Source organism: Centruroides sculpturatus, unplaced genomic scaffold (genome assembly GCF_000671375.1).
Source record: "Centruroides sculpturatus isolate CEXI.00-Female unplaced genomic scaffold, Cexi_2.0 scaffold18, whole genome shotgun sequence".
Taxonomy (NCBI): Eukaryota; Metazoa; Arthropoda; class Arachnida; order Scorpiones; family Buthidae; genus Centruroides; species Centruroides sculpturatus.
In genome coordinates, this window is record NW_019384302.1 from 754597 (window position 1) to 773530 (window position 18934).

Here is an 18934-nt window from a genome sequence, read left to right on the forward strand (position 1 = left end):
GAGGCGCCCCTATCGTGTGTCATATTTCAAACATTCAAATTAACAATTTTAATTCTTATTTAAATTAACAATATGAATTATTATTATTCATTTGGCAATAAATTATTATTTGGTCAATATAACAATATAAATAATTCAGTATATTTGTAATATGAATTTATTATTTCAGTGGCTTATATCTCGCGAAGGGTCGCGAGTAGGGGTATGGTTCCTTTGCCTTTATTGTTCGCACAAGGGGCTACAGTTTGGGGGGTCGCCACCTCTTCACCTAATCTTACCATTGGGACTTTAACAGAGCTGTACAGCATATTGATAGAAACAAAAAAGTCAAAGGAACCGTGCTTCATGGAAATTTGTAAACAACGCCCACTAGGGGGCGTCCCGGGCTAATAGTATTTTATATTACGTATAGTTAAAATATAGGCTATATTTATCATTGTTCTATAGTAAATATCACTGTTACTTTAACCAGCCGCTCATAAAGTACCAGTAAACATTCATTTAACTCCTTCGAACGTATTATTGGCTTTCAGCTATCTGTTTAAAGTTGCGAGTTACATTTACAATCCACGTATATATTACATTACCTAATAGTCAGAAAACTTACAAAATGTTGCATATGTGTAAGTAGTATGTACTAAGTTTATAAAGAGAAATTGTATAAATATTCGGAAGCCAAATTAAGGGTCTAGAAGAGCCACATTCAGCTCGGAAGTCGCAGTTTGACCACCGCGATTATATAATATATGCTATCAGCTGTTAAATTAAATAATGAATTAAAGAATCTTTATATACAATATATTCATTACAGATTTTACAATGCATTGAATCAAAAGCTATTTTGTTCTTAGCTTTCTGCAATGATATTAAATCCAGAAATCAAACTTGATGTATGCTTATATTCGTCACTGTAATTTGACCATAAATAGCCATTTATGTTCTTTGGGATAGATTTAAATAGATAGAATAATAAGATAATATAAATAAGATAGAACAATAAATATATGTTTATAGATTTAAACAGATTTGAAGTAAGCTTTTAACACTTTTTTTATTATTATTATTATAACTAACAGTTTTGAGATCAATAACAAATCGTAAAGATTTTTAAACATTCATAATTACAATGCAATTTATAGTTTTCGTTAATATATACGAACATTGAGATGCTTCAGTGGATATTTTGTATTATTAATTTCTAGAACTGTTACATTTACACGGAATTATGAAAAGGGTTAAGCCATACGGGACTTTTGGAAAACATTTCGTAAAGTGCTGCAATAACAGAACTTGTATCTGTCAGGAAATAAACCGGATGTTTACGTTTCAGCTTTCTTATAATCACAACGTTTGAAATGTTTTAGAACAGTCATGAGCAATTCATAGTCTGCAGGCCGCTTACGGCCTCAAAGTGCTAATTTAGACTCCCGGATCTTTATCGATGCAGTTTTATTTTCCTGTTTGTCTCGTGTCATTAACTCAGTCCCAATTAAGCTGATGTTTGCGAATATTCAAATCGAACTTGAGCAGTAAAAAGATGGGAATAAACTATATATTACTAGCTTGTATATCATTAGTAGACATATATGTTATTTTAGTAACTTACTCAGTATGTTCAAAGCCTACAACTCCGTAAAAATGCACGTGATTTGGCCCTCTGGAAGTCTGACGTTCACTTCCGATTCGCATTCAGAAACGATGGCTCATAACTGTTTTAGTTTTGATTTGATGAAAGGTGATCTTATACAGTTTTGAAAATATCTATTTATCTTCATCGATAATTATTGATTTTATGTTGTAGTCATTGGCGTCGATTCATATGGGACAGAGGGGGGACATCCTCTCAATAATTTTGTCCCCCCTCCCAACGTATTTTTATTTTATATCTTTCCACAAAAATTAAAAATAGAAATGATTTCTGTACACAACAGATGCACTTTATTTTGTATATCTGTTAGGCTCAAAGACCGACACCATAAGAAATTTTTCTAATTGTCGTTGGCCCGTCCTCTGGCTATTTATACAGATGACCCCGGTAATCTATATATATAAAATTGCTTGTCCTGACTGACTGACTCACTGACTGATTCATCATCGCCCAGAGCAAACCGCTGGACCTAGAGAGGTGAAATTTGGTACACAGTTATGGTACGTCATGAAAACGCACACTAAGAAGGGATTTTTCGAAATTCCCAAGTGGGGGAGAGGGAGAGCATTAAGGGTTAACCGGAAAACGGCTTCTACTGTACTATTTTAGATGCGATTTTTTGTTTTTATATGTGTTTTAGTAGGGTATGCCATGGGAATTCACATTAAGAAAGGATTTTTCAAAATTTCCCCGCGGGGGGAGAGGTAGAGCATTAAGTCTTAACCGGAAAACGACTTCTACTGTACTATTTCAGATACGATTTTTTGTTTTCAACTACGTTTAGTCTTCATTGAGTACTTAGGTGTGTTAAATTGATAACATTTCAGACATTGTTATAAATATTTTTATCTATTTCGATTTTAATTAAAAATGTTCGATCCGTTTTAAATTCAAATTCGTTATTGCATATTGGTTCGATTATAGAATGATTGTAAACGTTCCAGAAAATTGATGAAATTGAAGATAGTTCATTTGATTCTCGGCAATTCTCTTCAGCGGTAGGTGTTATATGACAATTACTATGGTTATTGAAGTATTGAATGTAAATGGGGTTTGCTTGCAAAACCTCCGCGGACGAAGTTGCGGGTAACAGCTAGTTGTAGTTATAAAAATATTAAAAGTCGAGTTTGGTGTCAATTTTGTCAATAGTTACAGACACTGGCCCGAAAATAACTTTCTACGTGAATTTTTCTTTCCTAAATATTTTTTTTCAGAAAAACCAAAAATAATTTATGATTCTGGCATTAGTCTATAAATAATTATTATTTAAAATCTTATTACAAATTTATTTATTATTTTTAATTATTTTATTTTATTAAAAAATAGTAAAAGTAGTTGACAATTTTTCATTTCTTTTTGTTATGAACGGGTTCAAATGAATTCATTTACTAAGGGTGCACATACATACTTTTCATTTCAGATGGATCGATCTGTAAGATCGGAGCAGTCTTTGTCACGTGATACAGATTGTTTCTATTATATGTTTTAGTTGGCGGAAAGTATATGATTAGGATCGAATCGTATTTACTCTGTGAATGAAATTGTTCACAAAACGGCAAAATGGAGAGCATTCTTGCCGTACAATCTCACAAAATTGCCTCTTAATACATTCATCTCAGTTTATCGGATATTTTCATAAATATTGATGCTTTTACTTAACATTTATATGTTTTAAATACTTTCATTTCGATAGTGAAACATATTTCTTTGCTCGCAACTATAAGCTTGACTTTAACCATGGATTCTTTAATCTTTTTTATCCGATCCAAACGATCCCACCCTCTGCTCGGATTAGTTTGATCACGATCCAGTTGATCCTAGATCGCGTTTGTATACGCGGATAGAGATTTATCAGATCGCTACAGTTCGTTTGCATACGCGCTTTAAACGATCAGAATAATCTTGGATCACTTTGATTCCAAAAGTATACACACCCTAAGTTATCTGCCTTCTTGCTGTGTGACGTTGCCAATTTACGAATCTCGATTGTTTTGATTTCAGTTTTGAAATGACATTGAATTCAATTTTGATATACTGTATGTTATGCTGAAAGATCGAAAATACTCATTGAGCGATAAAAATGGACCACAAGGCGAATTTCGCGTCGCAGCACTTTCAGAAATGCATACGACGCGTTTTGGCATATTTGATAAGACCACAAATTGCTGTTAATTGTTTTGTTTATGAATCTTCGACACCTACGTACGATGCCTTAAACTTCTAGATACTTAAAAACTGTATTATAGAATTAAGTCAAATAAGAAATTTATTTGTTACTCAATTTGTCAGTCGATTGCAAATTTCTTCTCGATAACGACACTCCCACAAAGAAACCGACTCCGAACAAATTTTTAGTTTAATATTAGTAAAACATAATGACAAATAGAAGTTTCCGACTTAGAAATTTAAGGTTTTTACATGAAATTAACGAGGCTAACTGTTTATGTTTGGTATAATTCTTAATTTAGATTAGAATTTCATTTTATTCTAGATCATAAAGAAATTTGTTATTTAACTTTGCATAGATACTGTATTTTTATCACATTGAGTCGTGGTATTTCGATATTGCCGGATCGCGATTTGGTCGATTATTAAAGAATCTCGACACGTATTTAACTTCGTGGTCTTATCGAATACGCAAAAACGCGTCGTGCGCATTTCTGAAAGTGCCGCGACGCGAAATTCGCCTTCAGGCTGGATCGGAGAAGTCGGAACGGAAAAGCCTTGTGGTCCATTTTTTCGCTCAACGAGCATTTTCGGTCTTTCAGCCTAACATATTGTATATTATTTAGGTCTATTAAGAAATTTTGGGTAGAATAATAAATCTGGATCACTAAAAGTGTATGGACAGACAATTTTACTCAATTTTAGATTTTTATTGTCTTTTTATTTGCAATTTATACTGTGTGTTTTTATTTGTAATATAACAATGAATTATTTTATAATCAATTCAAAATGAAAATTACGGTATTTTTAAAAAGTTAATTTAAATCACAACTATATCAAGAAATTTGCATGCATCGAACGTAGTATATGATTGATAACTTGTTACTTTTTTTATTTATTCTCTATGGATTATATTTATATAGTTTCAAGATACATATTAAAAATATTGATCGGTAATTTTTCAATTTTGTAATATAATTGTTTTTTTTTAGATTATTAATATTGAAATAGTTTTTCAACATTTGTGTTATTTAAGTAATTAAAAATTAATCAAACATGCTATCATACCTAAAAATAATATTCTGCTGGTGCCATTATAATGATAGTAATTATGAAATGAAATAATAAAGATTGTCGTGAAATTTCAGATGAAGTGGAATTATTAATCATGTAGAGAGTGAATGTAATAAAAAGTGAAATCTTTAAAACATCAGAATATATAATAAATAAATCGAAAAGATAAATATAATTATTATAATCTAACAGTAAGTCTTTGTAGAAATAAAATTGGTTTCTTTCTGAAAACATTTTCACGTGATGATACTGTACTAATTTCAGTTATGATTATTATAAAAACGGAATGTTTTTGAAAACTTTTCATTAGTTCCTGACATTTGCATGTGGAGTAGTTTTATTATGTACTGTAATCAATTTTGACTTAATATGTTTGCATTTCGTATTGAAAAAAAAAATGAAAGGAAATTAATTTTGTTAGATTTAATGATTATATTTATTTAATATAATTTGCTGTTTAAATTTAATATATATATTGATTATATTAATATTATCTCTGTTAAAATTTTTGAAGTATAGTTCTTCTGTTAATTTTAATTCCTTTTATATTAGATTTTTTTCTGAATTTGAAATAAAAATAGTATAATTTAAGAAAAAGATTTTAAAAAATTGTACATAATAATTATTTCAGTCATGTCATAGTAAACACTTAGATTAGATATTTTGTAATGTGGAAGTAAAAGTCCATTGCATTGTTATGTCTCTATAAGTTGAGAAACCTTGACATATTTGTTATGGAGAATTCAATGTTTAGAAAATTGAATTGAAACTATTATAAATTCAATTTTCTAGATGAAAGAATCAAGATATCCTAATTATTTAACTTTATGAAAAATAAAATAATAATCAACAATAAATAACATATTAATTAGTAGAGTATAAATTTAAAATTTTGTAATAGTTATTTAACAATTATAATTTACAAAAATTTCTCATTGATTATTTGACCTTGATCCATTAACATATTTTGTCAAAATTATAACTTAGAATGTTGAAAGGTTTGTGATAATTTTAATCCATCAAACAAAAACTTTTGATTAGTAGTGTTTAAAGAAAGAATTGGAAGCCACAAAAAAATAAATAGGTCTACATTGATGTTTTTAATATATGATTTTGATCTATTGTTTCTATAAGGAAAAAATTTAAAGAAACTACTTAAAACAATAATTTTGATCAACTTTCTTCCAGTCAGAATAGTTCTTATACATGTGATATGTATTATGATTATTAACTTTATTGAATGAAAACATTTGAAAAGAATTACTGACACAACCATTTGAAAAAATAAAAACATGAAATATTTCAAACTGACTAAAACTGTATTATTCAAACAAAAATGCAGATAATTAATGTTATAAACATGCTTTATCTAATGATAATGGAATAACTATTAATCATCATTATATAATATATATATACACATATACACACACACATGCTGTTTAGAAATCTCATTGACTTTATTTCATTGGTTGTCAATGAAATATTTTTATCCAGTAAAACAGTCTTACACAATTTCAAAGTAAGTTTTGGTTTACATTGAGGTATTTAACAGCTATTGATACATCACTTTATATGAATTTCTTTATAAATTTTACCCTGTTTATAGATGAGATTTCTATCAAATTTAAATAAGAATAAAATTACATAAAAATAAATCATTAATCAGAGTAAAGGTTAAATTGAGAAGTGTGTTATTTATAAAAATGATATATCTGTGTTACTGATAATTTATCAATAACACAGATTATTTTGTTTGTTATTAATTTAAATTTTGTTAATAGTTCATTCACTTAAAAAAAAAAAAAAAAGATAATTTAACCTCATTCCTAATTTAGAGGATAACATTCATTTACATTTTTAAGTGAAATATGCTAGTGTACACATAAAACACTTTTCTTTGAACCGATAGTCATAAACTTTCAAGCAATTACTAGATAACGAAATAACTAAAACGTTATTACGAAAGAGATTAATTTTCGCGCGATTATTATTAATCATTAATGTATGATGTTTAATGACGAACTCATTCTAATTATATGCATCGTAAATATGACTTTTTAAAGCTTGAAATGTTTTTACTTGATGTTGTAGTATATATACGTTTCTTTATTGCTAACAGATGTTGAAAGCCAATAAAGTCTACAGGTAAAAGTTATCGATATATTTCCGATTATTCACATAACATAGCTAATCTGTAGTTAATAAAATACTAAAAAATACCAGCATTACTTTCGAGCGAATCCAGTTTTTTTTACAGCTAAAGGCTTCTTATTTTCATTTATCAGCAGGGAAACACGTTTAATATGTGTAAGCCATTGGAAGAAAACCCACCGGACCAAGTAGAATGACGTCGAGAGTCACGTGACGACTCTCGAAATTCCTTTTACGTGTTAGTATAATGCCTACTCGAAATAATTCGTAATATCGTGTTTTCGAATGAGATAAATTCATTTCGGGACGAGTTTGTCTTTGAAGTAGAATAAACAAACAGGGCGATAGCGAATATGACGCAAAATGTATACTGCTATGTAGACAAGTGATCAGCTGATGCGGGCAACGATCGATCGCCAATGGGACGTACCCGTGCCTACTATACCGCTTGTCTTTATAGGATAGAGAATGCCTGAGTCGAAAAACAGGTACGCTTTTCTTTTAATCGTGTCGAGGAGTGTAAATGCCTTCTGTCGAAAAATACAATGCTAAGCCATCCCTTCCAATAGGATAAGACGGCTTTTTAAACCGAGAATTAATTGTTGTTGGCTGAATAAAGTAGTATTTTATATTATAATTTGCGATGATGATTATGATGATGATATTTTCGCAAAAAAGATTGTTGGTTATTATTTACATTTTTTAAATGTAAGAAATGATTATATTTTTAAAACTTTATTTTGTATATTTAATTGTCTAAACAGTGTTTTGGGCTGCAATTTGAAAAAATTGTTGCTAAAATTTATAAATTATAATTATAATGGGTATTTAATAAACTTTAACATAACTCAAGTAGTATTATAACAATAAGAGCTTTAACATGAAATTTATTTTACAATATCTGTTCATAAAATTGTTTTTGTTTTAATACATTAAAATTTTAGCTTTAAACATGTAGAAACTTTTTTCCTATTATTATTTTTTTATTATTAAAATTCTTAACAGAAAATTAGTGAAATATATTGTAATATATAATTGTTAAAAATTCTTTACTTTCATTATCTAATTATTAACTGTTATTTTCTAGTTTTTGCACATTTCCACATGTCCTAAATAGCACACTAGTCAATAAAGAAATATTTTGGGAACAGAATTCTTTATAAGAATTATACTATTTCAAAATTTTATTTTTCAGATTTGTATTATATATTAATTTTATATAAATATATTCTTTAACCTTTGCGGTGCCTGGTGGGGTCTCAGAAGCTCGACTCATTTTTAAAAGTTTACAACTATTATAATTGTTGTGATAGCGACTTAAAATTATTAGTAGCTGCATTTCTATTAATGCACTGGTGATCCCCACCAAATTTTTAGTGCATCGCACGATATTGTGTGAACAAGACATATTTGCGTGAGTGCTGGGTCTCACAGACCCCACCAGGCTTGCTGCGTTGCAAAATTGCAAGTAATATTTTTTGTGTAAAATTCATATTTTTTGTGTTTGTTTGATTTTTAACATGTTCATGGTGTCAGTAGATAAATGTTTAAGCAGCTGCTGGGCGTCTGTAAAGAATGTTCCAGACTTATTTGCATGGAACGTGCGAAATTAGTATGGGAAAAATGATAGAATTTACGATTTAAAATTTTAACTGACAAAGATTAATTTTTATGCCTTAATAGATAATTATATTTTGTGTTATTAAAATGAAGACAAAATACTTAGGTTATAATTAGATTACGTCATGATTTCCAAAGAAAAACTTTTTATTTTTGTTATAACAAAAAAAGTTAATGTTTTTTATGTAGTCATGTGAATAAATATTTCACATAAAGCAATGATTGCTTTATTTCAAGTATGTCTTTATAAATCTATTATATATATATACTAAACTATTCATATTTTTTTAACAGACCGTATAATGTAGTGTTTTATTTGAAAATATGTTTTTAACCAAGGGTTAAGAATATATTTTCAATACAATATATAAAGAATTATAAAAACAGGATATTGCTTAAAACTTATTTTTTGAAATTCTTGAGATTTCTCAATGACTTTCCTTAAATTTTGTTTTTCAAGAATTTAAATATATTGATGTGATCTATTGTAATAGCTATTTCAGTCGTTTTATGTTTTAATAATAATGTTTATGTATACAAAAGTAATATACCATATATATAATTATTTATTACATAAATGCAGGAAATTTTTAAGATGTTATGATGCAAAGAGTGTTTTCATTTTGTTGTATAGTTTATCAGCATAGCCATCACAGTGATCATAATTTATGAATATTATGTAATATTATAATTGCTTGTTTAGATGTAATGTGTAAATTTCTCAGTATTTAATAGATATAATATACATTGATTGAATGAGTCTGAAAATGCTCAAAATGAAAATGTGTAGCAGAATCTTTTTATATACAAGGTTTATAATGTGGTTGGAAAGTAAATTTTTCTATTTTATTTTTTTCTGTCTGTTTTATCGTAAATGGTTATATAAGGTGTGTTTCAAATAATTATCAAAATTTGTTGTTTTCAGATTTAAAAAATACTCAGTTATCTTATCTACATAAAAAAACAATATTGTTTTTAATCTTGTTTATTACACAAATTAAATGTTACAAAGTTATATCTTCCATATATTTTGTTGTAAATTGGCAGAAAGAAATTTTATACTATTCCAAAAAATTACAACTCAAGTGAATTAAGTGAATTGCATATAAAAAATGAAAATTAGTAACTAATAAACTTGCCATTTAAATTAATTAATTTAAATATCTTATCTTTCATACTTTTAATTAAATTTTAAAGAATTCTTTTATAAATTATGTTTCAAGCATCATAAATTGCAGCCTTAAGATGTGTAACATTAGAAAATTGTTGACCATTTTTATATATCTGTCTCCTAATGATCCCCACAAATTTTTCATTGGATTTATGTTGGGACTCAATGCAGGTCAATCCAAAAGATGAATATTTTTTCTGACAAACCTTTTCTTGGAAGAAGCATGAACTGAGAAAGATGTAATTCCTAGCTCAAAGTTTGGTGGCATATGGTAACAAATTAATTTTCAGCATATTTTAATAATCAACTGAGTTCATCCTATTATTTACTTGTGCTAAAAGGGTTTTACTCTTTAATCCAATGCCTCCCAAAACCATTACTGACTCTTCACCTTGCACCCTTTTGTTGCAGTAGTGTTCTTTCTTCTGTAAATCCTGTCAGTAAAATTTAAAACCATCTAGTTTGTCTAAATTCAACTTCTTTTCCCACTGAAAATAACTTTGGTTTATTCCTTATCCCAGATCATATGATTTTAGGCCCAGGTGAACCTAGCCTCTTTTTGGTATGGTTTAAGATAAGGTCGTTTCTTCACTCTTTTGAATTTAGCTTTTCCAGATTTCAACAAAGTGTGATCAACAGTTGATTTTCAAACACAACTTTGCAAATGTTCTGCTACTTGCCTTACAGAACATTAGTGTTTTGTTGCTGATTGAAATATATGCCTTTGTTGTTGAGCAGTCATGTTTGTTTTTTGTCAAGAATTTGATTTTCCTGTTGAACCTCCTTTCTGCTGAAAAATTTGCTTATTGTTGACAGCTGTAATTAATCTTTGAGGTATTTTACTTTGGAAAATGCTTTCAACTGTCCAGACCTCAATTTTGTTTTTTTTTTTTTTTCATAATTATATTTTTTATCCATAGTAACAAACAACTTTCCAATGTTTCAGATGTGTCAAATATTTTCATATGTTTAACACAGGAACAATATAAATATGAAAATGCAAACTGATAAGCATATATTAAAATAGTTGATAAATTTTTTTGGATGGTAAAATTTCTTTCTGCTAATTTAAAAAAAAATATGGAAGATGCAACTTTGTTGCATTTCGTTTGTTTAATAAACATGATTAAAAACAACATTGTTTTTTTTATCTAGTTAATAATTAATATAATTAGTTTTTAAAAATTTTAAAACATATGTTGATAATTATTCTGGATGCACCTTATATGAAAGATATTTATCTTATTTCAAAACAGGATCATTTAAGAATATATTTTTTGGCAAAAATATTTATTGTTACAAGTATGAAGATCAGATAAAGTTTTTTTATTTATTAATAAGCTTAGTATATGACTAAAATTTGAAATTTTAAGTAGATAGATATATTTTTGTTTTTAAATATTTTAACATTTAAAAAATATATATTTATGCAATAATAAGTTTATGAACCCTTTGAATAAGTTTTTATAGAAAAGTTCTATATTTAAACATAAAACGTTTCTCTATAAAAATAGAATTTTCTAAATTAGTTATGTCCAATTTATTATTCTATAAAAGTAATAGATTTCAAATAAAAATGTAAAGTAGTATTTAGAGTTAAAATTTAAGTTGTTTTTATGAATTATGTAATTTTATTTTCACATTAATATAATTTGTTGAAGGTAATGAAACAGTTTTTAATGAGAAGCTAGAAAGGTTAAAATACTGATGCCTTTTGAATATTAATTACAATGTTTTTATAAATATTGATACTTTGTTTACATTTTTATAAATGTTAACAAATTGTACTATAAAGAATAAATATTTTTATTTAAGTAAAAATTGGTAAATTTTATTGTAATTAATAGAATAGTCTAGTAGTATTGATGAAAAGTAGGAATTAATGTTTAAATTAGATTCTATAAACACTTCATTTGTATTCAAATAAAATTTTTATGGTTGTCAGATAAATTTGTTGTTATTCCTATCTTTTTTGAAACTGAGTTGTTTATGTTAAGAAGTTTACAGCTGCATTTTTTTTTTGTTATCTATAACTGGCTTTTTCTAAATATTGTAATTGTATTTGGATTTAGTAATAACAATATTTTAATAATAATGGAAATTATTATTATTATTATTATTATTAAGTGAACAAAATATTATTTAATGAAATCTGAATCTCACATTGTTCAAATTATCCTTATAAATAAATATACTACAATTTCAAGCAATTGATGTGTTATTGTAATCATAATATTAAAATACATTTGTTCCTTTTGATGCTATATATTGTTTAAAATATAATTCTGAAACAAAGAATTGTTTGTAACAGAAGATAAGTAATTATTTTAAGTTGGAGGTCAGCATATAAAGAAATGGAAGCACATTCAAACACTTTTAATCTGGACTGTGGCCAAATTAAACAATATGCAGTCTAATACTGATAATTTTTAAAGATATAAACTAATTTTCTCATTTTTGGTAATTTCAAATTGATTTTTTACACATTCAGTTTATAAGGAAATTTTTCCTCCTGAAAATAATCGCAGAGTTTTATAAAAAAATAATTAACTGTGTACATATTTATTGACTTAATTAAACTTCAGATAATTGGAAGAATTTATTAATATTTAAAGCAAATTCATAATAAAATATGAAAAGGCAAAGATTTTATTTTAAGCTCTTAAAGTAAGCTTTTATATATTAAGATGATAATTTAAAATTATTGTTTTATTAAACTGTATATCTTTTTTATTAATTTAAAAAATGATATATGTATCTATTAAATTTACAGTTATACTTCATGAATAGTAATAGTCTTTTCAGATTTTTGAGAATTACCTGGCAATTAAATTTTATCAGATATTATAAGAATTTACAAAATGTTGTTGATGCAGTTATTTACTAAGAAAGTTTATAAAAAATCCACAAAGCTTAAAAAAATAAGATTTTTACAGATCACTGATGCAAGTCAGATATTATTTGAAAAAAATGATAAAGAACAAGAAAAATGTTTATCAGATATTGATCGCTAAAGCAATTAATTGATTTTTGACTAATTGATTTTTTTACTAAAATATTTTATATGTAATGATTTTTTTTAAAAATATAATTAAAAATGTTATTTCAGTTAAATATGTTTAAAAATTATTGATAAATTACATTTTAATGCTTAAAGCTTTTATATGTTGGTAAAATTGCTAATTTTTGAAAACTTGTCAGAGTTTTATTCTATATAAAGTCCTATGGCTACTCTTGAAATGTTATTTTTAAAATATTTTTATAAAATGTTTAATAATGTTCAAAAAAAAGATTTAATATATTTAAATTCAAATATTTTTTATATGTCAATATATTGATTTAGTCATTGGAAGTAATTCTATTGAAAAATGGCAAATGGAAGAAGTAATGCTAGTTTTCTTCATTATGTAAGTTGAACTTAAATAACAATTTTGACTATTAACTCAAAATGATTATCATGAATTTAGTACAAATGATAATTTATTTTGTTTTTAATCAGTAAATGAGATCCTAGATGCAATTTTTTTAAATTCACTTATTTTAAATATGAATATTGTTTTTTATTTATATAAAATATAAAAATTTTCACTTTAAAAGTTAATGTATATAATATGAATTAAAAAAAAATAAACATTTTTATTAGAATGAATGTGTAAAAGTTTTTGATTAAAATCAATCAATCAATCAATCAAATTGTTAATAATAGTGTAAAAGTTTTATTTATGATTATTGAGGAAGCTTTTAAGGGAGTTTTAAAAATAACAAGAGTTTTTAATATACAAATGAAAACTCAATTCTTTTCATTATATTTTATAAAATAATTTAGTGTTTCAAATCTGCACAACTTGATGTCTTATTAGTAAATATGCAAACTAAATAATTACATAATTCAGATAACTTTTATTAAAATGAATACTTTCAGAGAACACAACCATACTCAACTTACAATAACTAAATTAAATGAGCGATTATTTATTGTGACATTGTCACAATGCCAGGCTGCAATTTTTAATCATGTTTTTAATTTATTTTATTTAAAATATATGTTCTCCACCTCAAATTAGTACTGTAGTGTCTTGCCCCTATACATAATACGGAAAAGTATTATGTATAGGGGAATCAAGCAATGGAATCATGTCAGTCATCTATCTAACTCCTTTTAGGGGGAAATTTTTGAATCAAACTAATGTGACTTCCGGTTTGTATTGGAAGTTCACATATAGTTAATTAGGGCCTTCTACTCTTAAGCTTTCCATATCTGGTCTCAGCTTTCATCTATCTAAATCTGTTCTCGAGAATAAGGAAGGATAGGTCGATAGGTGACAACAGTGGGAATTTATAGATCTACAATTGCTTAAAATTGCAGCTTAATAATTAAAATGATGCAGAACATAATTGAAATTAACAACAGAATGTATACAACAGATATCCTTATATTGGTGGGATTTTGTGGTTAAAATACAATTACTCAAAAACTGGGTAAACTTGATATAAAGCTACAAAAAAAACCAAATCTTCAAACCTGTTACCAGTGTGTTCTCCCACAATGACAAAAAAAAACTCAAAAATAAATAAATAGTTTGTTACTAACATTTTCAAACCAAAACAAGAAAAAAAATAAAAAAGGTTCTTCTTCAGGTAACGTTGAATTTCTGATGGAATGCCGATCAAAGAAAACAGAATTCGAAATTCGAACATGCACTTTCTGATTATGTCGTCTTAGGCATGTGCACTCAAGTGATTGATGGTAATCATAGATTTTTGTTCATAAGCGCCTGCCACACTACTGATAGTTATTACTACTGAGGCTAGCTATGTATATGCTGGCAGCCTCTAACCACCTGAGGTGTGGTGCGGATAATTCTGGCCTGATTAAAATCTGGCTCTATGTCTGGATTCAATGTGTAAATGGCCAGAGCAGTGGTGGTTCTTTCATTCTGTATATCAGCTGCATGTTCTTTCAATCTAACCTCTAAGGGGCATTTCGTAGAGCCTACACAGACTAGGTTTCTATTGCATCTGTGATTTTTAATTGAGATGTTGTATACACCAGGGAGTCTTTCCTGGTCAGGCTCATCCTTTCTGTTATGTAGGACATTACCCTTATCTCAGGTCGCTGTATACTGAGATATCTAAAAAGTGCCACATTCGCATCGCTTAAAGAAGATGTGCATCTGTATTTAACATTCTGTAATATACAACTAAAAATTATTATTTTTTAACTCAAATTGATAAACTCTGAAAAAGTCAGGATTATCTAGAAGTGCCAGACAAGAGAACACTGTGCTACTGGAGAAGTAAGGTGCACAGATTCCAAATCGGTAGCACAGAAAACCGTAATCAAATTAATCACCATGTCTTACAGGAGATTGTAGCAGCAAGGGAAGGATTCAAAATATTGCATATATCTCATCTGAAAGCTTTTGTCATGCAAAAGTATATAGAAATAGGCGATTTTAACTTAAACTTTGAGGCTAGCAATACACAATTGTATCACTAATAATTTCTGTAATATTGATAGCTGAAAAATAACATGGCTAGTTGGCAAACCGGTGCTGCAATCAGCAAAGAATATTATGTGGGCAGCAAAGCCCTTTCAGAATGACATAAAATCAATATCAGAATGTTTACAATGACCATATATTCAATACTAACCAGTGTGGTTTTCAATATGAAATACTGCCTACAAGGATTTATACCTACAAAGATGAAAAATAAATTTTTGGATATACTAAATTACCAAAAATTCTGGCAACACACAGTCATACTGTACAGTACTGTATGTCATTAATAGGGTTGGTGATATTGTTGACAATATTTTCTTACATGTACAAAAACATTGGGGAGCTTTGGGACAAAAGTGCAAGCAAAGACAGTGTCATGCCTTCTAACATCACCGTCAATTGTAGTACATCAGGCAAAATGAACGAATCTCTAAAGGAATTATTTTTGGAAAGATAAATAGTCTCAAATGTAAAGAAAAGTTTCCTTCTTGTGATAGATTCATGGGGCAGATACACAAGTATGGATTTGTATACAGAATTCTTTGGTCAAGTTGCCAATATACCAGAAATTACTTAAAAATTGTCCCAGAAAACTGTACTTCTTTGGTGCACCAGCCTCTTGATGCCACCTTTCATTGGCAGTTAAAATATCTTGCCAGAGAAATTCTTACAGGCCTAGAAGTATTCCTCAATGCCAAAGGAATACACAAGGATTATAATTTGAATGCATACAAAGGTGTTTTCAAGTTGTAATCTCTTTCACTTTTAATTGTCTGCTGACATTTTCAAATCTATGATATGTTACTTGTTGTGTTCTGGACTTCTGACTAATAGAGAAAAATTCAACATTAAGGAAGTTTGCTTAACATTTACAGAGAGTGACAGTCTTGTCTGTGATACTGTACATTGTGATCAAAATAGATTTATAAAATGTGCCCACTGTCTCAAGTACTTATGTATGCACTATTTATGGATTGAAAGCCACTATTATTTCTGCACCACTTTTCTCTTTCCTGAGTAAAGGATATTAGTGTTAATGTAATTGCCAAAAATACAGTAATTATTATTGACTACCTACTAGATCAGGGGTGGCCAATAGTTTTTGCCCCCTGGCCGAATTGGAAAGAAAACTTTTTTTACAGGCCGAACCAGAGGCTGCCCTAGGAAGGTTTTGAGGTGGTGCGACATCTCATTGTGGTGTCACCTCGTAGAGACTAAATTGTACATAGAGATTACAGATACATTCACATTATCAACATTCTATGCTGTACTTAAGAGATTTGTAATGGAACGTTATATCGAAATGCACAGTGAGTTGTTGACCTCCCCTTTTTTTTAGGCGTCAGAATTTTTCATCGAGCTATTTGGACTTGAGTAGCTAATATTGAAAGATTAATTGGGCTGCATAAATTCATTAGATGGGCCATATATTGGCCATGCCTATACTAGATGCCACTATCATGATAAAATGTACTCACCACACAAAATGACTTTTTTGATTTACTGTTTAGATTTTATTTCTCAAGTTATATTTAAATATTAATGTAACTGTTTATAAGTTTCATTAAAATATTGATGTAGCCTAAATATTTTTAAGAATATTAATATAATCTATATATATAAAAATGAATGTATGTCTGGCTGTCTGTATGTATGTCCTTCATGCATTACCACATCGTTTATCCGATTGCCATGAAACTTTGGGAAGTTTTTTAATACACTCCTGCGAAGGTTTCTGGCATAGTACATTTATCCTACGATAGATGGCGCGAGTGTATACGAGCATCGTGAGTTTGATCAATTTCAAATTGTGAAGACCATTTCCCCCTTCAAAAAATATCTCTACAAATGCATTTGTTATTTACGATATTTGTAATAATTTTTGTTTAATCACTTTATTTCAACTTTTTTTTTTTGCTAATTATGTATTCGTTCAAACTTTGTTAAAACCTTAACTGTATCCCGAACAACAACCAAAGTTGTAGGAGGAAATTCGCCTATTTTACCGATCTAGGTATCCCCCTTTTCCAAATTTTAATATCGACTCAATGAGTGTGAGTTCTTTCGCTGTTAAAATAATGTAAATTTGTAAAAATATTTTCAAGAACTTTGTTTTATCGTAATTTCACAATTTCTACGAAATTCCCGGACAAAATTAATAGTTCACCCGGACAGTGAGTCAATTCCTGGACTGTCCGGGTGTAAACCGGATGGGTGGTAACACTAGATGCAATATCATGGATGGAAAACAAACATGTCATTGACCTTCTCTCACTGCACCTCTTTTCTGAATCAAATCGGTGTCTGCATATCTGAACTACTGTATTACTTGTCCATCTTGAGTAGCTCTACATTAAATTAGTAATAACTCATTCATTGTGGCTCAGAATGAAACTATTTGGAAAACTATATTATCAAATCAAGTACTACTTTTGTGCCAAAATAAATCAAAATTGGTGGAGGACATAGGTGTAGAACTTCTTGTGAGTGGCATTATTCAAGTAGTAAGCAGGCAGTACTTTTTGCTCTTGAAAATGGTCTGAATTAGTATTAACATTTTATTCTAGTAATAAGTTGTACAGTTTTTACATATTTAGATATGTTTAAAAAAATAAAACCATTCAAAAGNATAAAATGAATTTGTTAAATTTTTTTATTTTGCTTATTTATTACTTAAAATCTAGTAGAAGAAAAAAGTATTTGGATTCTTTTATATTTGTACAAGTCTGTCATATTTAAAGTTAAGATTCTTGAGTTAAAATGAAAAGATTACTGATAATTATATTCTGCATCTGTAGAATTCTGATGGGCAAGTCAAGAAAGGATGTCATTGGTTATTTGTATCACACGATCAAGTTAACGTAAATGATGTGGTAAGTACTTTTTTAAACTTAATAAAATAGTAAGGTGAGAATTAAATTAATATTTGCAAAAAATTACAAACTAATTTCTAAAGCATTTTAAAGCTTCTAAAGCTTATGTAACAAATATTAAACTTAATCATACTAACTAATTTCAATATTACTTGTTTTATATAATGTATAAGTACAGTATATACTCTGTTTGAAACTCTGTTTCAAACAAGATTAGATAAAAAATTGAAAGAAAAAGATTATGATAACATTATAGAATGATATGAAAATATAAAAACAGCCCTACATGAAGCAGCAAATGAAGCTCTAGGACAAATCAAAGAACATGAATGAACTTTTAAAAAAATTCTGGTGGGACAAAGAGGTAGAAAACATGATACAACAAAAAAAGTAACTTACTTGAAATGGATTAACACTAAAAAAGAAGAGAATAGAATAAGATATAAAGAACTTAGAAAATCAACAAAAAAATTAATTTTGGAAAAGATTAGGTTGGGATAGAAATTGTAGAGAAATAGAAACATATACAGGAGGAAGAGAATGCACTGAAGCATGGAAATTCCCAAAAAATATTAGAAATGAAAGTAATAGTAATAAAGGACAGTTTATCTCAGTTGAACAATGGGAAGAATATTATAAAAATTTATTAACAGAAGATAGAATTCAATTTATGACAGAAGATATAAACATAGAAAATGATATATCAATTCATTTAGAGACAAAA

At 28.0% G+C, this 18934-nt stretch overlaps 1 protein-coding gene across 5 annotated transcripts in view; it reads left to right on the forward strand.

Annotated features, from left to right (window-relative positions):
* Positions 1-18934, forward strand: part of LOC111615078 (GRAM domain-containing protein 1B-like) — a 117963-nt gene that overhangs the window by 18001 nt on the left and 81028 nt on the right. The window contains exon 1 of one of the 5 annotated variants that reach the window (XM_023356693.1): positions 2601-2646. The exons of 2 other annotated variants lie outside the window; for them this stretch is intronic. Coding sequence is in view for 1 of the 3 variants with exons in the window: in XM_023356558.1 (XP_023212326.1) it covers positions 7511-7530 (20 nt within the window). In the remaining 2 variants the exon portion in view is untranslated. 2 more of the 5 variants (XM_023356558.1, XM_023356757.1) reach the window with 2 other exon arrangements.